Below are 27,887 nucleotides of genomic sequence, written 5' to 3'. Positions count from 1 at the left end.
GTTCCCTCTCTCGCTGTGTATCTTTCTGTCAAATAAATAAATAAAATCTTTAAAAATAAATAAATAAATAAAGATTTTATTTATTTATCTGGCAGAGAGAGACGCAGCGAGAGAGGGAACACAAGCAGAGGGAGTGGGAGAGGGAGAAGCAGGCTTCCCGCCGAGCAGGGAGCCCCATGCGGGGCTCGATCCCAGGACCCTGGGGTCATGACCTGAGCCGAAGGCGGACGCTTAACCGACTGAGCCACCCAGGCGCCCCTTGATTCTGGTTTCTCTAATATTATTGTCCTCCCCCCAACGTCCAAGCGTCTTCTCTGAGTCGTCCCCGCACTCACTCCAAGACCAGAATACTATTTCTTCTGACCCTTCACAGGTTGGGTGGGCAGCCCCGGGGCTCAGCCTGGTGGGGAGAGCCCCTGGAGCTGGGGAGAGTCTGAGGTCGCGTCCTCCTCCTGCAGGGGCCTCCCCTGATGCTGGCACGGGCACTGGCCCCACCCCCACTCTGGGACCCGTCACTCCTGAGATCTGCAAGCAGGACATTGTCTTTGATGGCATCTCTCAGATCCGTGGGGAAATCTTCTTCTTCAAGGACCGGTGAGTGCGGGAGCTCGCTTCTTGTCCTTGTCCTCTGCCCATTCCCTGTGATTCTTTTTTTTTTTTTTAATCTTTTTTTTTTTTTAAAGATTTTATTTATTTATTTGACACAGAAAGAGACAGCGAGAGAGGGAACACAAGCAGGGGGAGTGGGAGAGGGAGAAGCAGGCTTCCCGCTGAGCAGGGAGCCCGATGCGGGACTCGATCCCAGGACCCTGGGATCATGACCTGAGCTGAAGGCAGTCGCTTAACCAACTGAGCCACCCAGGCGCCCTCCCTGTGATTCTTGTGCCCCCAGTCCTTGGTCAGAGAGCCCGCTGGGGGCTTCACAGAATGGCCTGTAGGGACAGTTTGTCCTGTGTATCAGACGGCCTCCAGATGTCAGTGTCTTACTGCAACGGGCGTCTCTTTTGCTCTCTCCTAGTCTGTGGGTCTGCTAGGTGTCTGGGCTGCAAGCTGTGGTTTTGGTTCGGGTATGTTCTGCATGTCACTCCTTCTCCTAGGGTTAGCAGCTGCTCATGGCAGATGACAAGCACAAGAGGCCAAATCAAGCCACACGAGCACATTTAAAGCCTCCACTCACATCATGTCTGAGAATATTCCATTGACTGAAGCCAATCACATGGCCAGGCCCAACACCTACTCTAGAGGGTGGTGCTGTGAGGTCACATGGCAAACACACATGGATGTATGATTCTAAAATAAGGGTGGAGAGAAGAATTGGAAACATAATCCAGGCTCCCACAGGCTTTCTCCTGGAATGGCCTTGACCCCAGATAGCCAAATCGTTCTTTGTAGGAGGAGCAGGTAACCACAGGGGAGAGGTGGTATTCTTCATGCTAGAGATAGAGGCCCCTACTCAATCAACCAAGAGCTGAGACTCCCCCAGCTGCCCTAGCCCGCCCAGAGAATGGCACACAGTATTTAGGACCGCCGTAAAGGATCTGTCCATCATCCATCTGTACATACGTACATACATACATGCACCTATCCATCACTCATCTATTTGTCCATCATCTATCCATCCATCATTTATCTATTATCCATTAGTCTGTCATCATCCATCCATCATCCATCCATCCATCCATCCATAAGGTGTGGTAGTTGATGGAATGGGCTCTGGAGCCAGATTGCCTGGGTTGGAATCCTGGACCTGCTGTTTACTGGTTGTATGATTATAGGCAAATTAATTATGTGTCTCTTTTGTACCTCAGTTTCCTCATCTATAAAATGGAACTAGTATTCTAACCTATTTCATGAGGCTGTTGTAGGGATTTGATGCTGTAAGATTAGATGCTTAGAATAATGCCTGACACAGGGTAAGTGTATTCAATCGTACTAGCTAGTATTGTCAACAAACAATTATTTGGCATCTACGGTGCCAACTACTTTGCTTTAGGAGCTGGGGGTGGGAGATGGTGTGCTGGGAGCAGAGGGGCCGCCTAATGCCTAGAGTAGCATTCTCAAAGAGAGGTCCGTGGGCCTCCTACACCAGAGCCCCCTAGGGTGTGAATGTTAGGAGTGTGGGTTCTGCGCCCACCCCCAGGCCCTCTTGACAGAAATCTCTGGGAGTGGGCTCTAGGCATCCACATTTTCGCAAATTCCCCTGTGAGTCTTACGCACACTGAAGTGTGAACAGCAGCAGTCAAGTCTGGGAAACAGAGGCAAGGAGAGCTAAAAGCAGTCCACAGCCGAATGAGAGGAATGGAATTGCAGAAGCATTTGGAAAGTGCTTGCCTGGACACCCACAAGTGTCCAGGGCCTTTAAAGGAGAAGCAGACCCAGGGGGGAGTGATGCGCTGACAGGTTGGGAGGGTGTTTGGGTCAGGGGGTCCTGCAGGAGCGGAGCCACAGAGATATGAGAGTTCCTGGCTTGGGGGAGGGACGGAGGGAGCCTGATGGGGCTGGAAGATGTTCCGTGAACTTTCATGAAGCACCTCCTCTGGTCCAAGCACTGGGCTAGGTGCTGGGGGGCAGATGCCCTGCTTTTTTGCAGAGTCTTCTGGCCAACAGGGAGATGGCCAGAATGCAGAGAGAGAGAGGAGACTCAAAATGCAGTGAGAAGTCAGGTACCGTCGAGCCCTACTGTCCGCACTGTCCTTAGCCTGGAGCACTTCCCACTCAGGAGGTCCTGACCACATTCGGAGCTGAGACATGTGGACCTAGGAAAGGGTGCAGAGCCCAGGCCCGGGTTTGGAGCCCTCCCTGGCCTGACACAGCGTAATTTCAAAAGAAAGTTGATGAGTGTTTGATGGGTTCGTTGAATTAACCAGTAAATAAGCACTGACCATGTGCAAAAATGGGTGGTAGGCACTGGGGGGATGAGAAGGGTAATACCACAAGATAATTAAACTCAAACCTTGGAGTCAGATCTGGGTTTGAATTCTGGCAATACCATAATCTCTCTGAGTTTCATTTGCCAAATAAGGATGGTGATACCTTCCTGCAGCTGGATGTTTTGGCTGCAAGTAACAGGGATCCCCAGCTCAAACCAACTTACACAGCGGAGAGAAACTGCTCTCACGTGGTATAAAGTCCAGAGGTGGGGTTGTCTCCAGGGGCAGAAAGAGGCTCAGTGACTCAGTGATGTCTCTGTCCACTGCCATCCTCTGCATTGTTTTCCCCTCAAGCCTGGGTCCCTCATGGTCACACAGTGACTGCCAGGGGCCATGGGGGCTGCAGGCTTCCTTGGCCACATCCAGCAGGAGAGAGTGAGAGGTTCCCCAACTGTGAATTACAAGTCTGTTCAATCTCCTTGGGCCCACATAAATTATACAGTAACTGCTGAATCAATGCCAATTGCCAAGAAATGCTAAGCTTTGATAGGCTTAGACCAGTGGTTCTCAAACATTGGCATGCATTAGGATCATCTGGAAGCCTTGTTAAAACAGATTGCTGGGCCCCAAGCCCAGAGAGTCTGGTGCATAGGTCTCAAGTGGGACCCAGCAAAGTTGTGTTTACCAGTTTCCAGACGATGCTCATGCTGCTGGTCAGGGGATCAAACTTGGAGACCAGTGGCTTAAGCTCAGCAGAATGGGGATGGGGTCCAATGGTGGGCAAGCCTGGATCATAAATACAGGAGTTGTGTGAAGAAGGATGATAGGGAAATAAATGTATCATAGATGCTGGTAGACCACCAAGAGTGCATATTATCTTGTTGTATTGTGATGGTTGCATTTTACACGACACACAAAGTGCTTGGCACTTAGTAGGCACTCCATAAATAATAATAGCTCTCACCCTTGCCAAAGTGCACGTGTCCATTCCATTTCAATTCAGGAAATACTGTGAGTACTATCGGCCCCTGCCTCAGTGGACTTCTGATTTAATAAGAGACGTTTTAAAAAACAATCAAACTACTATTCCAAGGCACTCAGTGTTAAAAGACTCAGAGGAGAGATAATATGGTATGGACAGAGGTAATTAGGGAAGGCTTCCTGGAGGAGGGAGTAAGACAGGGAGCAAAAATGTGGCTTCTCAGCCCTGGCATTTTGCAGAGGGGGCTCTGCCCATTCTCCAGTCCTTCTCCAGCATGCCTTTGACCTTGCCTCCCCCTCTGAGGGCATCATCGCTGGGAAGTTTTTGAGTGGGCGTGGGGAGGCATACGTGGGAACAGCTGCAGAGTGACCGAAGATGTGGTTTCCTGTGTCCCCTGCCTCCCACCCCAGGTTCATTTGGCGGACAGTGACACCACGGGACAAGCCCATGGGGCCCCTGCTGGTAGCCACATTCTGGCCTGAGCTCCCGGAAAAGATCGATGCTGTGTACGAGGCCCCGCAGGAGGAGAAGGCTGTGTTCTTTGCAGGTGTGTGGGAAGGGTTCTGCCTTACCCTCGGCTCCCCGGGGCTCTGCACCATGGTTCCTGTGTGCCTGCGGGTGCTCCCTCTCCTTCCGGGATCTCTTCTTTCAACCATCAGTTCCAAAAGCGTGGGCTTCATCTGGGAAATTGGCTCAGACACCCAACATCAAACAGCAGTAGGCCACAGAGTGAACGTTCCACTACCTTTTAATTTTCAATCCTTCTAATTCCTCTTCTAGAAGGAAAATCACAGTTTAGTGCCGTTATGTCCGGCACTAAAAAGTGTCTCTTAACACTTTTCTAATGCTAGAGCCTTTGGCAGACAACAATTTTAGCCAGAACTTTTTAAAAGGGGATGACATTTTTAACATCCCAAATAAATTTATTTCCAAAAAAAGAAATGATTTATTTCTATGGAGTTCAAGATGAATTCCTTAAAAGCAAAATATGAAGTAAGTAATAGCACAGAAAGTCTCCGTAAGTGGTAAAAATGATCAAGGTAGGGTCACGTGGCCAACATTTGGGAAACCCTGTGCATCCAGCATTGATCTGAACCTACAGTGTGCCAGGGATCCAGGCCCTGCCCTCCCGGAGCTCACAAGCTAGGAGGCTATGGCAGGAGAGGGAGGACGGACAGGAGCCTGCCCTGGTCTGAGGTGTGGGCACAGGGACGGTTTCCTGGGGCAGCCAAGGCCTTGGCCGCATAACAGGTACACGTTCTACCAGCCGGCTCCCCACATCCTCCATCCCAGAGCGGTCCTGGGCTGTGGCGCCAGTTAAGAGGTCTTCGTGGCAGACGTTGCCCTTAGCATCCGTGGCTTGGTGAGTGAGCAAGGGCTGGAGGCACCCCACCGCCCCCACTCATCTCCTCGGCCAGGCAGCTTCTGTAAGCAGTTGGTAAAACCGTATACCCGAGTCCTGATTCTGGGCACCGAACTGGAAGTGAGCGGGACCCCGTGTCCCTGTTGAGAATGGCCACAGTGGGGTCCCCGATAGACAGATGACGGGAGGAACAGACCAGGCTGAGGGATTTCAGCACCAGCCGCCAACACACCCTTTGCTTCTGCCCCAGGCAATGAATATTGGGTCTATTCAGCCAGCACCCTGGAGCGAGGGTACCCCAAGCCGCTGACCAGCCTGGGGCTGCCCCCTGATGTTCAGCGCGTGGATGCTGCCTTTAATTGGAGCAAGAACAAGAAGACCTACATCTTTGCTGGAGACAAGTTCTGGAGGTAAGGGGTTAGCGGTGAGGGCGCGGTGCTGGAGGGGCGGGGGCAGTAGAAAGGAGAACAGCATAGCCAGCCGTGTGGACATGGAGAAGAAGCTCTGTGGTTTCCTGTTTCCTGGGTCGGGGTCGGCGATGTGGGGCCACAGATGCCCCCTCTCTGACCTCTAACCTGCCAGGGCTGCAGGGCCTCCGAGAGGTCCCCAAGTGATGAACATCCTTGTGCACGTTGCTGGTACGGGGCTGGTCAGAACCTCCTTTCCTTCTCCAAAGCCTCCCATCTGGGGGTGACTCGCTGCAAAAGGGGGTAATAAAAATAAAACTAACAGCTTCTACTACTGATGCTATATGCCAGACACTATTTCAAGGGCTTTATGAGATCAGTATTGTTACTCTTGTTCCCATTTTGCAGATGAGGGAACTGGGGTTCAGAGAGGTTAAGTGTCTAGCTTAAAGTCACACAGCCATGTCGTGGCAGGTTGGGATTTGAACCTTGGAATTCTGGCTCCCAGACAACATGCTATTTATTCTTCGCTGTTCTGTACTGTACGGGAGATAGTGGGGTCTTCAGAAAGGGGGTGGTGAAGGCAGGGGGAACAGAGGACAAAATATGATGAAGACAGAGATGGGTGCACCAGCTGCCCTCCAGAGCATCCAAATCGGGCCTCCGGGGAAGCAGCAGGCACCCTCGGGCATGTCTGCCACGGGCCCAGTGTCTGTGGGCCCAGACTCGCAGGGGGCCAGTTCGGAAGCAGGTAGCTTCTAGCTCTAGGTCATCAAAAGGGACGAGTTCAATACCAAGAGGCCACAGTCAGGGCTACAGGTCAGGGAACCCAATATCCAAGAACAGTCAGGGGAAGACTGCCCAGACTTCTGGAGTTTGATTATAACTCTTCGCATTTCCCAGACAAGGAAACTGTGCCCAAAGAAATTAAATAACTTGGTGTATGTTACTTAAATGCAAGTGTGTTGACCACAGAGCCAGGATGATAACCGCATCTCCTGTCCCCTAACCCCACACCCCTCCCCGGTACCCTCAGGGTCATTCGGTCAGTGGGAAGGGATGGGGGGCGCAGGGGCTGATCCCTGCCTTCCTCCTGGGGCTGCTACTGCATCTGGGCCCTTTGTCTGCCATCCCTGGAGCAGTCCAGCTTCCCTCCCGGGCCTCTCTCTTCTGCCCCTTCCCTTCTCCCCATCACCCTGCCCCCAGCTGCCCTGCATTCAGAAGCTGCTTGCCTGTGTCAGGGAGGAATTCCAGACATATTGTTAAGACACTTAGCAGCTCAAGCTGATGGATATCTCAAGCCTCAAGAAGGAACACAGCCAGGAAATCTCGGAGCGGGCTCTCCGCCCACAGGCTCCGGAACACTCCTTAGCACCAGCACGTCCTACAAATGGCATCTCAGTGTGGTAGGCGCCCTGAATCTCCAAATCTTAGAATGTGGACAGTGAGAGGCACAGACACACGGAAATGTGAATCGCAGAATCAAATCATAAAGACTAGTGTCTACGACTCATGGTATTGGAAGGACTTCTATAATCTCCCTCCAGTGCCCCCTGTGGATGTGAACACATCGGACAGATGTAGCCACGTGTGAACGTGAGTGTGTGTATGCACGCGGGGCTTGGGCCGTGGCAGTGCCTTACTGGGTTTCGGGCAGAGTTACCTGCTTCCCAGTCCCTTTCTGCAACAAGCCCACCTTCCAAAGCTGGGATCCAGGAAGCCCTGCTGTAGGTCAGTGACACTTAAATAAAAGCAGCAGAGCCGAAGGCCTTATCTGAAGCTCAAGAAAGACAGATGGGCCTCCCAAAAGAGGCGGTTGATGAACTCGAGACACTGTTACTGGAGCTGAGTCTGCAGAGGCCCCTGGAGGAGAAGGACAGAGAACCGCTGATGACAGAGGGCAAGCATCTGCCTCCAGCCTGGCTTCCCCTAGCTTATGCCAGGGAATACTCAGCCCCTGCTTCTGGAAGCTTCCACGAAGCCCATAAATGTATATTCAATATCTCCTAAGTGCTAGGCACTTACCTGGGTGCTTCTGGAAGGCAGTGGTCAAGAAATAGTCACACTTTTCCTTGTGGAGCTAATGATAGAATGAGGGAAATAGACATATGTGCATTTCACTTTTGTTTCTTATTTAAGGTAGATGGTATTATTAGCCCCATTTTCTAGGTGAAGAAACTGAAGCTGAAGTGTCTCAAGGATACACACCCGTGGAAAAGCTGGGATGCAAGTGTCTGTGGTTTTTGTTTTTTTTTTTTTTTTAGATTTTATTTATTCATTTAACAGAGAGACACAGCGAGACAGGGACACAAGCAGGGGGAGTGGGAGAGGGAGAAACAGGTTTCCCACTGAGCAGAGAGCCCGATGCGGGGCTCGATCCCAGGACCCTGAGATCGTGACCTGAGCCGAAGGCAGACCCTTAACAGACTGAGCCCCCCAGGTGTCCCAAAAGAAACCTTTTAAAAGACAGCCAGCAGGAAGCACTGTAGGAGCCTGGGGACAGAGGGCTAAATGAAGAGCTTCAGGCCCCTGCAGAGCTAGCACCTTCTGTTGCCATGATGACATGTTCTCCCTCAAGGAAAAGAACTTGGAACCAAATCAGTTCACTTCTCTGAGCCTTGGTGTCCGCATCTATAAAATGGGATTGCTTCCTGCCCTGCCTGCCCTCTGTGGGCAGACTGGACACAAGCAGAGGACACATAGCTCTGAGCGGGGGCGTCAGGGGAGGCAATGTGGATGGAATGCTGGGACTTGGAACTGCAAACTTGGCTTTGGGACGCCAGCTCACGAGGAAGCATGTTAGGTTTTGCAAGCAGTCTTACGACGCAGCTGGGATCAAGGAAGGCTTTTCTGGCAGTTTTCAGGGTGACGGGGAGAGGGGGAAGTGAAGCCCCCTGTAGAAGGGAACTTACAGGGGAAGCTGTTGGGGGTGGTCTCGGGTCGGGGTGGTCGGGCTGGCCGTCGGGATGCGGATCCACTCTGAGGCACAGCCGAGGAAGGCCTGGCCATCACCAGAACAGCATTCAAACACAGGTCTGTCTAGAAGATGAGCTCCACAAGGGCAGGACTTTATTTTGATTAATGCAATATCCACAGGCAGACCGAGGGGGAGCTCATTAAATATTTAGGGAATAAATAGGTTGAGTGTAAGTGGAGAAGCAAAGGAATCAAAGTGACCCCAGCATTTCAAAACTTCTCCCCGAAATGAAAAAGTTGGTGGTATTGCTAGCCCAGAAGAAGAAGATGCCAGCTAATACTCAAGGTATTTAGCTGGATAAAAGGCCCAGCCCAGCATAACTACTCACGCTGGTAGCTGCAGCAGGGACTGGGGTGGCGGGAGGCCCGCCCCGTGACTAACAGGGCTTGGGTTCCCGTACCACCTTGCATTGTAACCTGGCTGTCCCAGATGAGATCATCTTCCGGGATGTGGATTGTCACCTCCACCTGAAGGATAAAGAAGCAGCAGTTTGTCCAAGCCTCTCAGTGAAAGAACTCTGAGGCTGGATCCTGTCCTTGGGCTCCTAGTCCAGTGCTCCTCATACCGCAGCAGAGATCAGAGTTTGTAAAGGGACTAACGTTTCCCAAATACCTACGAAGTACCAGATACAGAGACAGGCACTTTGCATATGTTCTTTCATTTCCTTTATATGTCAATTAAAAACATTAAATACAGCCCCATTTTACAGTTGGTAAAGTGGAGGTTCAGAGAGCAGCTTGCAGCCCTGGAGCCAGACAGGCTGGGGTCGGATTACCACTTGGAAGCTGGGTGCCCTTTCAAAGCCTCTGGTCTGTAAAATGGGTATTACGGTAGTAACCATGTCCTGGGACTGTCCCAAGTATTGACTGAGAAAGTATATGGAAAGCGGTTAACATACTGCTTTACCCATTAGCAATAATCACAAGATTGCTTTTACAGGACTGGTGAAGGTCACATAATTAATGAGTAGTGGGGTTGGCATCCAGACCCCAGTCTGACTCCCTGGCCTTCCACTCCAGCCGGCTGACTCCCCGTAGAGCTAGGTCTGGTTTCCCAGGCTCAGCTAGGAACCGGCAGCTGGGCCCTCCCAGCCAGGTTTGGAAGAGGGCTGGTCTTTAGGGACGTCCCACTGGTTCCTCACATCCGTTTGCTTGCAGATACAATGAAGTCAAGAAGAAGATGGATCCTGGCTTCCCCAAGCTCATCGCCGATGCCTGGAATGCCATCCCCGATAACCTGGACGCCGTAGTGGACCTGCAGGGTGGTGGTGAGCTGCCCAGGCCCCTGTCCGCTTTCTAGGACATGCCTCCGCACCCCCAGCCAGGGCCCAGCTCCTCCGAAGCACACACTCCCTCATTGTGCAGGGAGGCAGGCGGCGCTCGGGGGGGATAACAAACCAGCCCCTTCAACCCAGTGCTGGGAAGGCATCCAGACCCCTGACCTCCGCTCACTTAGCCGGCTCCAGGCAGTAAGACCCAGAAAGGCCCCTCACAGCTGCAGGGCCTGGGGCCAGGGAAGGGGAGGGCAGGAGGCCTGCTGGAACAAGAAACATGGGCTCTGTGCCCTGGATTCATTCTGGGGTTTGGTCCAGGCCCTTTCAGGTTCCACAGGAGGCCTGTGACTGCCTCCCATTAGCAGAAGGATGGCTCCATATGAGACAGGACAGACTTTGTCATGCCCTGTTGCTGATGTGGCAAAGATCTCCCACTCACTTCCATTCACCCCTGATCCCTCGCTGAATAAAATACAACCAGTATCGGCAAGGGATAGCATTTGGAGTTTGCAAAACATGTTCCTGAGGTTTCTGTGAGGTCTGCAGGGACCTGGAAAGGAGTCCAGTTTGGCTTTTTTTAGAAGAGGTTGCAATTAAGTTCCAGAAAGATTTCTTTTGAGCCCCTATCCTGTGCAAATCACATGGCCCTAACCTCCCATCATGAAAGGTCTCACATGTCCAAGAAAGAGCTGTGTATAATCTAGGGGGGCTAGGTTAAGGATTATCTTCAAGAATAAGCATCTAGGGAGCACCTGCTATGTGCTGGAATTTTCAAGGAAATAAATGAGGTCATGTATGTCAGGAGTCACACAGTTTAAGGCCCATAGGGGCCAGGCCAATAGCGCAGATGAGTGTGGCAGGCAAGGCAGACAGGAGGGAGGGGTGAGGTCTGTGGTGAACCAGAATGCACACGGCTTATTTATAATCATCTGCTTCTCATGGTTGCTGCAAGAATGGGGGGCCCCGAGCCGTTAGATATCCTGGCTGTTTTAAAAGGAAGTGAGAAATGTATATTTTCGCGTGAAATTTCCAGATGTTTATATGCTGGCAACTTACTCAGAATTCAGAACAAAACAAAACAAAACACTTGTGTGAGCCAAATCAAAGCCATCTGTAGGTCTGACAGGGCCGGAAGCCTGTTTTGCCACCTCTGGTCTGTGGGAAATGCTTCGTTTGTGCCCATGCTCAGTGGAGTGCTGTTATTTATATTAATAATAGCACATGTTATCTGATTTAATCCTCGCCACAAGCTCTAAGAGGTCGGTATCTTTATCCCCATCTCCAAGATGAAGAAACAGGGACTCGGGGAGCTTACTTCCCTAGCCATTCTCCTTCCTCTGGTCTCCAAGGAGTCTTCTCTGGTTGAAAAGCTTGTTCCGTATGGCAGTTGACTCTCAAAGCTCCCGGAACCTTCCATGTCTGTGGGTGGGGTGATGATGACAGGCTCCCCCTTTTCTCATCCCAGGTCACAGCTACTTCTTCAAGGGCGCGTATTACCTGAAGTTGGAGAACCAAAGTCTGAAGAGTGTGAAATTCGGAAGCATCAAATCCGACTGGCTGGGCTGCTGAGCAGGCTTCGGCTCCCCCAGGCCCCGCCCCTCCATCGTCTTCTGCCTACCGAGCCCTGAGTGCCAGGGAAGGACCCGGATGGGCCTGGCAGCCTTCAGCTCTGTAGTTAATCGGCGTGCTCACCCCTCCCTGGTAATTTAAGGTTCTGGAGAGTGTCTGTGCCCTGTGCCCAAGGAACGGTGCTGATTGTACCCCTCCCAGCTGCCCTCAGCTCCCCACTCCGTATCCCACCAGCCCTCCAGAGCCACCCCCAAAGAGATGCTTTGATACTCTCAATGCAGCCCCTCCTTGGGCTGCCCTGGTGCTCCCACACTTCAGGCTCTCCCCCCGCCACGGCTTTCTGTGGCTTACAGTACCCTCAGAGCCAACAGACAGAGACTGTCTCAAGAGGGCACTAGTGGCCCGACAGCCCGGCCTGGCATGGGGCAGCGGGATAGGGGCATGGTCCCCTGGCCACCCCACACACCGGGCTTCTCACTGCTTCCTGCCTTAGGACGTCTCGTACCTTAGCGGTTCGCTTTGTGTGCACTTTGTTCTTTTCTTTCGATTTTTATTTTTCCACTTTGACATCGAGTTTCTTGACAGAAGGACTCAGGTTATCTGAAGTCACTCCACCATGCATCTCAGCCCACATCGGGATGGTTCTCTTGTTCACTCTATTTAGTACGCCCCTACCCCATCACTTCCTCCACTGGCTGGAGGAGAACCAAGCCATGGCTCCCCGCTCAGCCCCGCCCCCCTGCCCTTCAACAGTTCCCCATGGGAAATGTCAACGAGTATGAATAAAGACACTAATTGAGTGCAGTGCTTGTGGGCTGGTTTTTGCGGAGCCTAGAGAGGCGGAGGAAAACAACTTAAAAAGTTTAAATCTCTGCTCCCTCCGGGGGCTCAGGTGACATTTGCCACAAAGGTCAGAGCTGCCAAAATAAATAGCAAGAGACCCTCCAAGTGGGGGAGCTGAAGTCCCTCTGTCCCGTGGAAAGAGCCTTGAAATAGCGGTTCTGTCACTTTGCGGGCAGGGTCTCATTCAAGGCTCCCTTCCTTTTTGAGTCTCTGTTTCTTCACTGAAAACAACGCCAATTCTTTTTTTTTTTTTTAAGATTTTATTTATTTATTTGACAGAGAGAGAGATAGTGAGAGCAGGAACACAAGCAGGGGGAGTGGGAGAGGGAGAAGCAGGCTTCCTGCTTAGCAGGGAGCCCGATGCGGGGCTCGATCCCAGGACCCTGGGATCATGACCTGAGCCGAAGGCAGACGCTTAACCGACTGAGCCACCCAGGCGCCCTAACAACGCCAGTTCTAATACCACTACTAAACAGTGTACAACAGTAACACATCCCCTCCTTTAATAGAGCGCTTAGTAGGTGCTAGGCACTTGACAACCATCACTTGGTTTAACCTTTACAACAACTTAAAGAGGGGGAAGCTTTGATCCCCTTCTATAGAGAAATCCTGGAGCTGCTGGATAACAAATTTAAGGCCTGGGATTATTTCAGGGGTCCCTTCTGGCTCTGATAAGACATTTCTTCAGGCCTCTCATGGTGGGGCTGGTGGGGAAGGGGACGAGGAGTAGACCGGACTGTCTGGAGGTGACCTTAGTGATTCGGGAGTCATCTTTTCTCCACCCTATGGCCTGCCCAATGGCTCAGGTCCTCGAGGGTCCTAAAGAAATAGACTTCGGGGCAAGTTTCTGGCTAAAGAGCCACACGGGACTGCCAGTCCCTACTTGAAGACCCCCGAGGCTTATATCATGCCTGTGATACACTATTATTAACCCGCTCTATTACACTGAGAACATTCAGCTGCTCCATGACATAACACCTGAAAGATGCTTTTTTTATGAACACTGCACATTTTTTAAAATTGTTACCACAACCCTATGGGGTAGAAATTAATCCTTCCCATTCTTAGATGAGAGTACAAGCTCGGAGAGGTTAAGTGAGGAGCTGCAAGCCACACATCTGTCTGGTGTGGTTGGAGGATTTTGAGATTCTGCAGTAGCTGAGTATGAGGCAGCCACTGTGCTAGGGCCCAGATTGATTCTCACCATGCCCTCCAGCTGGATGTGAGCAGTTGACCGGTAATTTTAAGTCATTCCCCATCTCCAGCCTCTTCTCAGCACTCAGGGCTTGACCAAATGACCTCAGTGCCTATCTTCCCCAGCCCCCCCACCACCCATACAGGTCCAGATAGGCCCCTGAACTTCCTCAGGGTGAAATGGAGCCACAGCCCCAATCATTTCCCTTTTCGGGGCCAGGTTCCTCATCACGTGTGGAAGGCAATAGCTGTTTCTGCCTTTTTCTAATAACAGCATTGGGAAAGCTCAGTTTTCCTTTGGACAGCCATCTCCCAAGGTCAGTCCATGTTTTGAGGGGAAGATTCCACCCCAGGTACCAATCTCTCCCTTGTCAGGAATCTTTCAGCTGTAACTGACAAACCACCACCACATACAGGTTTAAGCAAAACCAAAACATACCAGATATCAAACGCATAAAACAAAACCCACCCTGGATATATTAACTCACTTCAGCGGAACAGCCTGGCAGTGGCTGGCCTGGGGTTCTGCTTATCTGAGTTCTATATATCCCCATTTTACAGAAGGGGCCAACTGAGGCTCATGGAGACACCGACTTAGCCAAGGTCAGCCACAAAGCCCGTAAAAGAGGTTGGTACTCCAGGTGGGCGTGACCCGCAAGCAGAGAACTCTGCCTAAACTGTCACTGGGGTGCCCTGCTCTGAGGGAGAAAGTCACCTCCAGGGGGAGGACCAAAGAGGAAAAGCCGATACCGAAAGGGGTGTGGCTAAGGCTCAGAGGGTGGAGCCAGAGCGGGGAGGGGGGGGCGTTTGGAGCCAGAGGGGCGGGGCGAGACCGGACGGTGTGTAGGTGACTCGCGCCTGCGCGAAAGCCCCAAGGCTGCGCCGCCGGCTGGGACTCTGGTGAAGCTCCCCCCAGGTCTCCGCGGGCGCTCGCTCCCGCGTTCCGCATCCGTCGCTGGATCCGGTCCGACGCCCGGCTGGGCCATGAGCCAGTGTGCGGAGGCGGCGGCGGTGGCGGCCACCGTGCCGGGCGCGGGCATGGGGAAATCCGGGCTGCGGCCACCCATGGTGCCCCGCCAGGCGTCCTTCTTCCCGCCGCCTGTCCCCAACCCCTTCGTGCAGCAGACGCGGATGGGCGCTGCGAGGCGTCTCCAGGTGAGGGCGCGGGCCCGAGAGAGGAGACGGAACCAGGGGAGGGGCGTGGGTCTGACGGTGGAAGCAGGTGCAGGTGAGGGATGTCGGACCCAGAGAGGAGGCAGATCCAGGGGAGGGGCGTGGATCTGACAGGGGAGGCGGAGCCAGGTGAGAGAGGTGAGAGATGTGGGTCTGAGAGAGGAGGCAGATCCAGGGGAGGGATGTGGGTCTGAGAGAGGAGGCAGATCCAGGAGAGGGACCAGGATCTGCCGGGGGCTGTTGTCTGAGGGGAGTGTGGGTATGATGGGGAGGTATCCCAGGTGGGGGGTGCCAGTCTGAGAAGCAAAGGCTCTGAGGAAGGAAGAGATGTCGATCTGCGAGGTGAGGGCTTTTGAAGGTCCCATGAGTCTGGAAGGGGCAGAGATGTGGGTATGAGAATTGAGGACACTTGGAGGGTGGTCTGAGGGTGTGTGAGAAGAGAAAATGCGAAGAACATGTGGATCTGAGGGGCAGGTCCTAAACAAGACAAAGCTGAGCAGGCCAGTAGCGGAGGAAACATTCCATGCTGAGAAGGGAGGTGAATCTGTGACAAGAGCTTCAAGTTGAGTTTGTTAGAGCGGAGGGGTGGCCAGTCTATAGGAGAGTGGACTTGGGGAAGTCTTTTTTTTTTCTTTATTTCTTTTTCTTTTGCCTTAGGGAAGGAGAGGAGTCAGTCTAGGAGGTGAAGAGTGAGGGAAAAGGCAGAGAACCCAGGTCTGGAATTAGAACAAGATGATCTAGCTGAGAAGGGGCATCAAGGGTCGGAAATCAGAATCTAAGAAAAGGGATAATGTGGGTCAGCTTAAGGTATTCAGAAGTCTTCACCCTGAATCAGTCCTGAATCAGTCTTCACTCAAACCCTTTGAGATTCAACACTTCTCCAAACTTTCTTCCACTGTTAAAAACCGCTGAATACAAAAAGGAAGTTTCCTTTTCTTTCCTTTTTCTTGTAAAACGCTCTTTTACCATTAGCAGTTACAACTTGCTCTGAGGACTTCCCCTTTGGTGAAGCTAGCGATCAAAGAACAAGATAGAGTGTGCACACTACATTTGTCCTGTGTGTCCTGCATGAAAGAAAAAAAAAAGGTTTTGATGTTTTCCTGTCCATCTCACACATTTCTTTACTTCAGATTTGAAATAGTGTTATTTTTGCATAGCGCACTTATATGCCCTGAGACCATTGTCCTCCACAGTGGAGAGGCAGGTTAGAGTAATGGTAAATGGGCAAATGGGTTGAAGAAGGGTGTGAGATAGGAAGAGGAAGATAATGTAGTAATACCTCTTTGTAAAGAAACTAAATATTTAAAAATTTGATCTTCATGTCTTTAAATGGATAGATGCTCCCTTTGTATCTTAAAACTTCTGAAACACTTCTAAATACCTTGACTATCACTCAAGATTAATTTTAGTTTGATTTGGTGAAATCAGTCATTCTTAAATGTAAGTATGTCTATTTGGCTTCATATTTTGGAGAGAGGACCAAAGTGGCATATTTATAGAGAGACTAATTGTTGGTGTTGGTTTTCTTTTTTTTTTTTTTTAAGATTTATTTATTTATTTGCGAGAGAGAATGAGAGAGAGCACATGAGAGAGGGGAGGGTCAGAGGGAGAAGCAGACTCCCTGCCAAGCAGGGAGCCTGATGCGGGACTCGATCCAGGGACTCCAGGATCATGACCTGAGCCGAAGGCAGTCGCTTAACCAACTGAGCCACCCAGGCGCCCCTTTTTTTTTTTTTTATAACATGGCCTATTACTACTTGGAGAGCACTTTCAAATAGCTTTCCAAGAGCTGTAGTATAATGGAAAGATCATTAGTCTAGTCAGAAAGCCTGCTCAGGCCGTGCCCTTTATCAGTTAGTTGTATGACTTTGACCAAGTCACTTAACCTCTCTGAATTTCACTTTACTCATTTATTAAATTGGAATAGTCCTACATGAAGAAGGGTTAAAACTAAGTGAGATAATGTGTGAAAGAAACTGGATTGTTTGGTGATCTTAATATTGATAGTTATGCTATTTGTTGCCTACAAATCTTATACTGTACTTAAAATTTACTATTTGTATTGAATGGAATTCAATAGGTCTAGGTTTTTTCTTTTTTTTTTTTTTAACTAAAAATGTAGACCAAAGAGGTTTCAATGTCTTGAACAATCTGGGCAAAGGGAAGATTTAACAGAAATGATTGAAAAACAGTATTGTCTGTATTATCAAGTTTAAAAGATGGATATACTTTCACTTAAGTATGACTTACTATGATCAATTCAGACTAAATTTAACCTTGAAAGTGATCAATATCTTGCTTAAGGACTGTTGTCACTTTTGTATCTCATTGTAGGACTTAGCTTTGCCCTTCCCCTTCTCTTTTTGACAATTTAAGGTCCTGCTACTTAGTGGCATGGAAACAAGTAGCCTAGCTTTCATTTCCTCAATAGAATATGGAATTGAAATAAGTGTTTGGTAGTAATTGTGGGTCATTTATCATACCAAAAGTATTTGTTGAATGTCTATTATGTACCAGGCACAAGGCTAATTTCTGGAGATACAGCAGTGAACAAGAGAAATAAGAACTCTGACTATCGAAAGCTTATGTTTCACTGAAAAAAGTTAGAGACAAGTACAAAATTATGCATTTCCGTGTTTTAGTAGTACTATGAAGAAGATCCAGGGAAGACAATAACCCTGAGAGAGTGTTGAAAGAAGGCCTCCCTACATAGATGATGTATTACCAAATGGAAATATGATGGGGAATCCTCTTATTTTGTCAAAGGGTTACTCAAAGTTGGTTTATTTACTGTTAAATACTATTATTTGTTGCAGACCTAGAAATGGCACAGAAAAAAAAGTTGCCCAATATTTGACAACTTAATTAAAATCCATATTAGCTACTCATTGTGAATGTGAGTTAGCTTATATGAATATACTATAACCTCGTTCTAACTCTATCTTTGGGGTCTATGCTATGGTCCTTTCTTGCAGTAAAGATTATTTCTAGGTCATTTGCAAGGGTGTTTGCAAGGCTTATTTGACCTACCTTGGAGGTTACCCACTGCAAACAGTCTTTTCTCCAGGGGTGTTTGTCAAAACAATCAGAGGCAATTGCTTAACATGACAGCTACCTGAGGTGGTGAATACTGATTGGAGCAAACAATAGGCTTACCCAAACAGCTTGAAGTTAGGGAATGAGATGCCTATAGGGGACTTCGAAAAGCTTTGACATATTCATGGGAATCTAGAAGGGTATCCACATGTATAGGCCTGTGTGTATACCCAGGGCTATGCATGTGACCTGAAAAACAACAACAACAACAAATGAGAATACCCTAAGCTCTCACCTCTAGCTAACCATCAGGCTCTGTACAAACTGGAGGTAAAAGCTAAGGTAGAGTTGTGAACTTCCACTTGGCTGTGTGTTGAAGGTGTGTTCCAACATGCAAACAAAGACTCTTTGCAAACACTGGGGAACTTATTGATTCCAAGCACTTAAGGAAGTCTTATCTAATCATTAGCTGACTACCAAACTAATTGGTCAGAGACTTCAGTAACCACACATGACACATGACAAAGAATACAGCCTTTATAGAATTAGTTCGTAATAGTCACTGAACAAACAAATAACAACAACAAACAGCAACAACAATACACCCTGGTGATGGAAGAGAATCTGATTTTCAGAGTTGTTACATTATTTAAAATGTTTGCTTTTCAACAGAAAAAATTGCAAAATGATAATAACAAACAATAAAGTATGTCCCATAAATAGGAAAAATAGCAGTCAATACAAATTATCTCCAAGGAAGCCCAGATGTTGGCCTACTCTCCAAAAACTTTAAATCAGGTATTTTAAATATGTTCACATAACTAGAGGAAACCGTGTCAAAAGAACTAAAGGAAAATATGAGACAGTGAATCACCAAAGAGAAATTATTAGTAGAATAGAAATTATTAAAGAAGTACAATAGCTGAAATGAAAAATTCACTAGAGGGACTCAACAGCAGACTTGAGCAAACAGAAGAATCAGCAAATTTAAAGATAGATCCATTGAGATTAATTAATCTGAGGAACAGAAAGAAAAAAGGATGAAGAGAAGTGAACAGAATCTCAGAGACCTGTAGAGCATTATCAGGTGTATCAACATAAACATAATGGGAGCCACAGAAGGAGGCAAAGAATGTTTGAAGAAAAAATGGCTGAAAACTTGCCAAATTTGGTGAAAAATTTATGCATTCAAAAAGTTTAATGACTTCTAAGTATAATAAACTCAAAGATATCCATACCTATATACATCATAATCCAACTGTTAGAAGGCAAAGAAAAAGAGAGAATCTTGAAAGCAGAGAGAAGTAACTCATCATACACAAAGGGATCCCGAATAAGATTAATGTCTGATTGCTCATCAGGAACTATGGAGGCTAGAAGGCAATAGGATGATATACTCAAAGTGCTGAAAGTAGAATATTGTCAACCAGGATTAATATAGTCAGAAAAACTATCTTTCAAAAATAGAGGAGAGGGGTGCCTGGGTGGCTCAGTTGGTTAAGCGTCTGCCTTCGGCTCAGGTCATGATCCCAGGGTCCTGGGATTGAGCCCCGCCATCAGGCTCCCTGCTTAGCAGGGAGCCTGATTCTCCCTCTCCCTCTGCTGCTCCCCTTGCTTGTGCTCTCTCACTCTCTCTCTCTCTCTGTCAAATAAATAAATAAAATCTTTAAAAAAAGAGAGAGAGAAGAGAAATTAACAGAAACTGAGAGAATTTGTCACTAGTATACATGCCCTGAAAGACATACTACAGGGAGCCCTTTGGTTGAAATGACGCTAGAGAGTAACTCCAATCCACATGAAGAAATAAAAATACTGGTAAAGATAACTACATGTATAAATATAAAAGACAATATAAATATAATTTTTATTTGTAAATCTTTTTGTCTTCTATGTGATTTAAAAGACAACTACATAGGGGCACCTAGGTGGCTCAGTCAGGTAAGCATCCAACTCTTGATTTCAACTCAGGTCATGATCTCAGGGTCCTGGGATCAAGTTCTGTGTTAGGCTCTACACTCAGTGGGGAGTCTGCTACTCTCCTTCTCCCTCCGACCCTCTCCCCACTTGTGTTTGCACACGTACTCTCTCTCTAAAATAAATAAATCTTAAAAAAAAAAGACAACTACATAAAGCAATAGTTAGAAATCTGTGTTGATAGACATACAATGTGTAAAGATGTAATTTATATGACAAAAATAGCAAACAGGAGGAGGGAGGAAATAGAGCTATAGGAGCACAATTTTTATATACTATTATAATTAAACTGGTATTAATCCAAACTAGGTTACTGTAAATGAAGTTGGGAACACTTAGGGCAACCACTAAGAAAATTAATTTTAAAAGAAGTGACAAGGGAATTAAAATGGTACACTAGAAAATATCTACTTAACATAAAAGAAGGTAATAATGGAGAAATAGAGAAACAAAAAGAACATAGATATGTAGAAAGCAAGTAGCAAAAGAGCAGATGTAAATATTATCAGTAATTACATTAAATATAAATGGATTAAACACACTAATTAAAAGCCAGAGATGGAAGAATTGATAAAAATACATAATCCGGGCGCCTGGGTGTCTCAGTCGTTGAGCGTCTGCCTTCGGCTCAGGTCATGATCCCGGAGTCCCGGGATCGAGTCCCACATCGGGCTCCCTGCTCGGCGGGAAGCCTGCTTCTCCCTCTCCCGCTCCCCCTGCTTGTGTTCCTGCTCTCGCTATCTCTCTCTCTGTCAAATAAATAAAATATTTAAAAAAAAATACATAATCCAATTCTATGCTATCTAAAAAGACACACTTCAGATTCAAAGACCCAAATAGGTTGAAAGTAAAAGGATAGAAAAGATATACCATGCAAACAGTAACTAAGAGAGAACTGGTGGGGCTATATTAATGTTAAATAAAATGGACTTTAAGACAGAAATTGTTACTAGAGATAAAGGAAGACACTTTATAATGATAAAAGGGTTGCATCACTGGGGCGCCTGGGTGGCTCAGTTGGTTAAGCAACTGCCTTCGGCTCGGGTCATGATTCTGGAGTCCCAGGATCTAGTCCCACATCGGGCTGCCTGCTCAGCAGGGAGTCTGCTTCTCCCTCTGACCCTCTCCCCTCTCATGCTTTCTCTCTCTCTCTCATTCTGTCTCTCTCAAATAAATAAATATTTTTTTTAAAAAAAAGGGATTGCATCGTCAAGAAAATATAACAATTAGAACCATATATGCACCTAACAAAAGAGCCCCAAATACACAAAGCAAAACAGATTGAAGTGGAAAATGCACAATTCAACAATAGTAGTTAGAGACTTCAATTCCCCACTTTCAATAGTGGTAGAACAATGAAACAGAATATAAACAAGGAAAAGCCTTGAACAACACTCAACTAGACCTAAGAAATCTATAAAGAGAGCACTCCATCCAGCAACAGCAGAAAACACATTTTTCTCAAGTGCCCATGGAATATTCTCTAAGACAATTATAGGAGGCCATAAAACAGGTGTCAATAAGCGTAAGAGGATTACAATAATATAATGTATGTTATCCAACCACAATGGATTGCAATTAGAAAAAAATAACAAGAAATTTAGGAAATTCACAAATATGTGGAAATTAAATTACTCCTAAATAATCAGTGATTCAAAGAAGAAATCATAAGAAAAATTTGTAAATACTTTGAGATGAATGAAAATGAATACAATATACAAAAACATATGTGGCTAGCATTATCCTGATAACAAAATCTGAAAAAAATGTTATAAGAAAGGGAAATTATAGACCAATTTCCTTCATGATCACAGATATAAGAACCCTTAACAAAATATTAGCCTGTCAAATATATAGCAATATGTGGAAAAGATAACATATCCTGTCCAAGTTTGGTTTATTCCAGGAACATAAGGTCGGTTTAACATACAAAAATGTGTATTTCAATGTAATTTATCGTATTAGCCAAACATATGATAAGCATTTGATCATTTCAATAGTTGCAGAAATTTTGTTACTCATTTGACAAAATTCAACATCCACTGACATTTTTTAAAAAATTCTCAGTAAAATAAGAATAAGAGGGAACTCTCAGTCTAATAATGGGCATCTATGAAACACCTTTAGCTAGCATCATAATGGTGAAATATTGAAGCTGTTCCACCAAAGGTTGGGAACAAGACAGATATCTTGCTCAACACTTCTGTTCAACGTTGAACTGGGGGTCCTAGCCAGTGCAATAAAATAAGAGAAAGAAATAAAAGGCAGAGAGATTAGAAAGGAAAGTGAATTTTCTCAGTCAGAGAAAATCAAATACCATATGCTTTCTCTCATACGTGGAATTTAAGAAACAGACAAATAGCAAACAAAATGAGCAAAGGGGAAAAGAGAGAGACAAACCAAGAAACAGACTCATCACCATAGAGGACAAACTGATAGTTGCCAAGGGGAAGTGGGTGGGGGGATTGGTAAGATAGGTGATATGGAGATTAAAGAATGCACTTGTCTTGATGAGCACTGGATGATGTATGGAATTGTTGAATCAGTGTATTTCACATCTGAAACTAATAGGACACTGTATGTTCACTAAACTGAAATTTAAAATAAAATTTTAAAAAATTAAAAATAAGAAAGGAAAAATTATAACTGTATTTATCCACCATTGTCATGTTTGTATATGTAGAACATCCTAAAGAATCTACAAAATGGCTAACAACTAGAACTAGTAAGTGAACTTGGCTAGGTTGTAGGACATAAGATTAAAACTTAAAATCAGTTACATGTCTATATACTAGTAGCAAAGAATTGCCAAGTAAAATTAAATAATCTTATTTATAATGGCAATAAAATTATGTTAAATAATTAGGAATATATTTAACCAAAAACATGTAAGACCACTACACTGAAAACAACAAAACACTGTTGTGAGGAATTAATGACCTTTACATAAGTGGAGAGATATGTTATGTTTATACATTGGAAGAATCAATATTTTTATGGTGATAATCCCTCCAAATTGATCTATAGATTCATTGAAACCCTAATAAAAATCCCAGTAGGCTTTTTTGTTTGGGTGGAAACTGACAAATTAATTTGAAATGTATGTGGAAATGCAAAGGAACTAGATTAGCCCAAAAAAAGTTTGAAGAAGAAAAAGCTGCAGGACACACAGTACCTGATTTTGAGACTTGCTAAAAAAAAGGGGGGGGGGCAAAAAAAAAAAGCTGCAGAAGTTGAGAGAATGGGGTATCGACAGAAGAATAGATGAACTAATCAATGAAACATAATGGAGACCCCACACATATGTGTTTGATTGATTTTTGACAAAGTTGCCAAGAAAATTCATTATGGAGTATCAAGTCTTTTCAACAAATGGTGTTGGAACACCTAGATAGAGCTATGGATAAAAACAAACCTTGATCCCTAGTGCATACCACACACAGAAAGTAATTTAAGATGAATCATAAACTGAAACAAAAGCTAACACCATACAGCTTCTAGAAAAGAGAATATAAAATATCATCATGACCTTGAGGTAAGTATAGATTTCTTAGAAAGGACACAGAAAACAAAAACTAAAAATTGATAAATTAGTCTACATCAGAATTAAAATTCTTCTCATCAAATGATACCAGTAAGAAAATGAAAAGGCACGGACTAGGAGAAAATACTTCAATACATATAACGACAAAGGTGTTGGAAGTGGAACATATAAGGAACTCCTACAAATTTATAAGGGAACAACAAACAAACCAATAAAAATGGGCCAAAGACGTGAACAGACACTTAACATAAAGAGTTAAAGGAATGACCAATAAGCACATGAAGAATGTGCTCAACATCATTGTTCATCAAGGAAATGTGAATGAAAATCACAATGAGATATTATTTTATACCCACTTGAATGGCTAGAAAGGCTGACAACACCGAATGTTGGTGAGGATGTGGAGCAACAGACACTTCCATACTTTGTTGGTAATGTAAAATGATAACAACCACTGTGGAAAACAGTGGGGCAGTTTCTTGTAAAGCTAACCATACCGTGACCCAACAGTTTCACTCCCAATGAAGTAAAAATATATGTCCACACCGAGATTTGAGCATTAATGTCCATGAAAACTATATTCATAATAGCTAAAAACTTATAATAGGCCAAATGTCCATATAAAGAAGAATGGAAAAATGAATCATGATATATTCATACAGTGGAATCATACTCTGCAACCAAAAAGGCTTTACTCCTGGTACATAATGACGACATGGTAGAATCTCAAAAATATGGAGGAAAGAAGCCAGACATAAAAGAATACATACTGGGTGATTTCTACATGACAATCTAGAACAGGCAAAACTAGGGTGAAAAGGAGCCTGTCACTAGTTGCCAAGGGCCAGGGATATATATTTGAAAAACTCCTAATCTGCACGCTTAAAATACGTGCATTTTATTTTATGTAAATTATGCCTTGATAAAGTTGATTTTTTGAAAAGAATACTAAGACCAAATGTTGGCAAGGATGTGCAAGTGACCAAAATTCTCATACATTGGCAGTGACACTTTAAAATGATGCAACCACTGTGGAGAGTGCTTTGGCCGTTTCTTATCAAGTTAAACTATCTATGACCCAGCAGTTCCACTCCTCATATGAGAAAGGAAAACACATATCCACAAAAGGGCTTGTATAAGAATGTTCATAGGGTCTTCAGTCCATAAGAGCCCACAACTGGAAACCCTGAGATTCATCAACAGGAGAATAAACAAATTGTCTATTGGCATACAGTGGAATCATATTCTGCAATCAAAAATAATGAATTACTCATTTACAAAATCACATAGTTGAATTTCAAAAACATGTTAAGTGGAAGAAACTTAGACACATAACAATGCATAATGTATGATTCATTTATGTGACGTTCAAGAACAGACAAAACTAATCCAAGTGATAGAAATCCAGCATCGGTTGCCTAAGTGGGTAGGGATTCACTGGAAGAGGCGTAAGATGACTGGAGGGTAGATGTGTTCTGTGTCTTACTTTGGGTGGTAGGTACAAGGATATACATTTATCAAAACTCACTGAACGATCTACTTAAGAGCTGTACATTTCCTTGTACATAATTTTGACTTCAAACACACACACAGGCACACACATAATTTGACAGATTAAATTATATGTTAAATTGTTTGACAGAAAAGCAAAATCATTTGGTGCTCCTCATAAATTATTTGATGATGCTCAGATTCACATTAACGGCCAGGAGAGGCAGAAGGACAGCGCTGTTTGAGTAGTGTAGTTGGCTAATAGAAGAAAGATAATTTGGTGTGCATAAGGATAGTTTATTTCACTTAAAAGTCAATATGGTGGGACGCCTGGGTGGCTCAGTCAGTTAAGCGTCTGCCTTCGGCTCAGGTCATGATCCCAGGGTCCTGGAATTGAGTCCCGCATTGGGCTCCTTGATCAGCAGGGAGCCTGCTTCTCCCTCTGCCTGCCACTCCCCCTGCGTGTGCTCTCTCTCTCTCACTGACAAATAAATTTTTTAAATCTTTAAAAAAAAAAGTCAGTATGGTATAGGATTAAGAGCAAGGGCTTTGTAACCAAGCTGGGTTCAAACCCTGGTGCTGCCACTTAGTAACTGTGATCTCAGCAGCTACACCTAACTTCCTCTGTGCCATTCCTTTCCTGTATGTAAAACAGCCTAAGGTTGTAGGAATAAAATAGGTTTCTACATGCCAAGTGCTTCTTGTGCCTGCTACATAATAAGCATTCGTGTATTATTGGCCATTCTTATTAATTTTCATTCTTATTCTTGTTTTTTATTTCCTTCTCCATCTCCTTATTGTTGTTAGTTATAAAGGACTGGCAGGTATATAAAATAACGCATTTACTCTTTCACACTCTAACACCTTCATTAACACTCTTCCTTCTACTGATAGCTCTCAAAAAGCAATTTCCCCTCTTACCTTGCTAGCTTCTGCTGCTCTTTCAAGACCATTCAGCCTTCAACTCCTCCAGGAAGCTTTCCCTGACTGCTCAGTCAGATACTTTGTTTCCCCAGCATCCTCTAGTTACTTTCCTTGATAAACAGATCACATGTTCTTATAGGACCTGGTTTTCTTCACTGTTGCTTTTCTACATCGTAGGTGTTGTGTGGTGGGATATAGTACCTTATTTTTCTTTGTGCTTGGCTTCATGTCTGGGGCAGGGTAATGTTCAATTCATCCTTTAGTGAACGCATAGATAACACAAAACTTTCCTCTTCCGTGTTTCTGGTTGATAGCCAGAACATTAAAATACTGGCCATTCACCTATTTTTTTTAATCAACTTTGACTTTCAGATTTTATTTCTTGGAATTATCCTGCTTCCAATCCGTGCCTTGTTGGTCGCATTAATTATATTACTGGCATGGCCATTTGCTGCCATTTCAACAGCATGCTGTCCCGAAAAGCTGACCCATCCAATAACTGGTTGGAGGAGGTAAGAAAGAATAATGTCTAAATGTTAGGTAAATCAAGATAAAGAAGAGTTTGCCATAGTTTAATCATCAATCGAGAGTTTTATCTACTGCTGCTGACTCAATATTCACCATTTATTTCTTAATTCATCATATGGAGAAACTGCTGCCCAAGCACCTTATGATAATCTTCTGTTGAAGCTGTAATTTCCTAACATTAAAATATTGTTTTCTGAGTTATTGCTTAAAAGTGATAGATCCTTGGTTCTGGAAGACCCAGTTAGTATACCTGAAACCATTATAGCAGGAAAATACCTGGCTTTCTTCCGCTCTCCCTCAGTCTTGACATTTGCTTTTGTCCCTATATAGTAACTACGTACTTTCTACAGTGGTATAATTAAGTGGGTAAGTTACAATGTACTTAATACTTTAGTGATTATTATTAATAACAGTTTAATTCTTAATCAATATAGTCTAGCTTTTTAAAACATTAGTATGGAGGGAGAATGGAACTGCTTCTCGAGCATTATCTAATTAGCAGGGTATTAGAGAATAGGCTCATCACAAATTAACAAAGTTACTGGTAAAAGTTCATTCCCATTGGGCAGAGCCAACTTGTTGCCATATGTTTATCCTGAGAGTGAAGCCTTTTAAAATGTGGATTCCTGAGAATAGGAAGCCATGGGTGAGTTTTAGGGCACTGTTGAACTCTCCAAAATTGTGCACATTTTTTTCTTTGTACACAGGGTCCATTCCTTTCATCCAAATCTCGAAGGAGAATATTCTCCAAAAATTTTGAAAATCACTGTTCTAGAAACTTTTAAAGAAATATGCAATTTGCTATTCAGTTCATGTTCTAGTGAATAAATGTCAACATTCAGCCCAAGGCTGGTTTGAAGTGGAAGTGAATCCAAGGCTGGCAGTGTCCCCAGAGAACTAATACCACCTCAATCCTTGCAAATCACACTCCTTTGTTTCAGAACTCAAGGTTGCGTATCACTAAAAAATACTTTATGAGAGATTTTTTCATGATGCACCAATCCCTTTCAATTACCTCTTTGGTTTCTATCGTTAACGGCTTATGGAGCCCTATAATGACGGAGGGGAATAGTCCAAGAATCCAGAGAACAGATTTAATAAACGTTAGGGAAAAAAGTTCTATTTTTGCCAATTAAGCAAGTTTCTCTAGTTCCTCTCAAACAGGTAACGTTGAAGTTAATTATGCAGCATCAAACTTTTAGCCTTTTTGAAATCATTTAGATAGAGGTGTTTAACAGCTCTGAGTATGGGATATTTTAGAATCTACATCACTACAAATCAAAAATAGGAGGTGTAGAAATCCAGTAACAGGCTGAGCTTTTTATCCTTAGGTAAATAGACATCTGAACTTGAAAGAGCAAGAAGGAGAGACACAGTCATTTCCCTGTGCCCTCTGGAAAAGTGCCTTGGTTTTCTGTGTCTCACTTCTCTGCATTATGACAAGACTGTTGAGAGAATTAGACAGGAAGCTTATTTTTTAAAGCTCTCACTAGATGTCTTATGGGAAATACACATGTTTTGTTTTTCATGAAAAGCTGCTGTGTGCTTATTCACATCCTTGGATGTCCATTCTAAATTGCATTTCTAGAAGTGGGTTTTTCTCTCCCTACTCAGTTGAGCTTCTCAAGGACAGAGACTGGATCTTATCTGTCTTGTGCGTCCAGCGCAGGTCACCTGGCACAGTTCGATGAATTAATTAATCTGTAATGACAGAAATTCTTTTTAAAAAGTAAGCAGTT

At 45.2% G+C, this 27,887-nt stretch overlaps 2 protein-coding genes across 2 annotated transcripts in view; both read left to right on the top strand.

Annotated features, from left to right (window-relative positions):
- MMP2 (matrix metallopeptidase 2) overlaps window positions 1-12,245 on the top strand; it is a 25,702-nt gene extending 13,457 nt beyond the window's left edge. The window contains exons 9-13 of the mRNA XM_081806584.1: window positions 459-594; window positions 4,263-4,399; window positions 5,466-5,625; window positions 9,757-9,866; window positions 11,338-12,245. Coding sequence (XP_081662710.1) covers window positions 459-594; window positions 4,263-4,399; window positions 5,466-5,625; window positions 9,757-9,866; window positions 11,338-11,441 — 647 coding nt within the window. The 3' untranslated portion in view covers window positions 11,442-12,245. The remainder of the gene's footprint in view (window positions 1-458; window positions 595-4,262; window positions 4,400-5,465; window positions 5,626-9,756; window positions 9,867-11,337) is intronic.
- A 2,100-nt stretch (window positions 12,246-14,345) lies between these two features.
- The window catches only part of LPCAT2 (lysophosphatidylcholine acyltransferase 2), a 63,721-nt gene continuing 50,179 nt past the window's right edge, over window positions 14,346-27,887 (top strand). Inside the window, exons 1-3 of the mRNA XM_081807885.1 lie at window positions 14,346-14,633; window positions 25,993-26,132; window positions 27,090-27,097. Coding sequence (XP_081664011.1) covers window positions 14,463-14,633; window positions 25,993-26,132; window positions 27,090-27,097 — 319 coding nt within the window. The 5' untranslated portion in view covers window positions 14,346-14,462. The remainder of the gene's footprint in view (window positions 14,634-25,992; window positions 26,133-27,089; window positions 27,098-27,887) is intronic.

The sequence above is a fragment of the Leptonychotes weddellii genome, chromosome 16 (genome assembly GCF_054177405.1).
Source record: "Leptonychotes weddellii isolate Sample4059 chromosome 16, ASM5417740v2, whole genome shotgun sequence".
Lineage (NCBI taxonomy): Eukaryota > Metazoa > Chordata > Mammalia > Carnivora > Phocidae > Leptonychotes > Leptonychotes weddellii.
The sequence above is the reverse complement of the archived record's forward strand: the minus strand, read 5'-3'. Positions and strand labels throughout refer to the sequence as shown.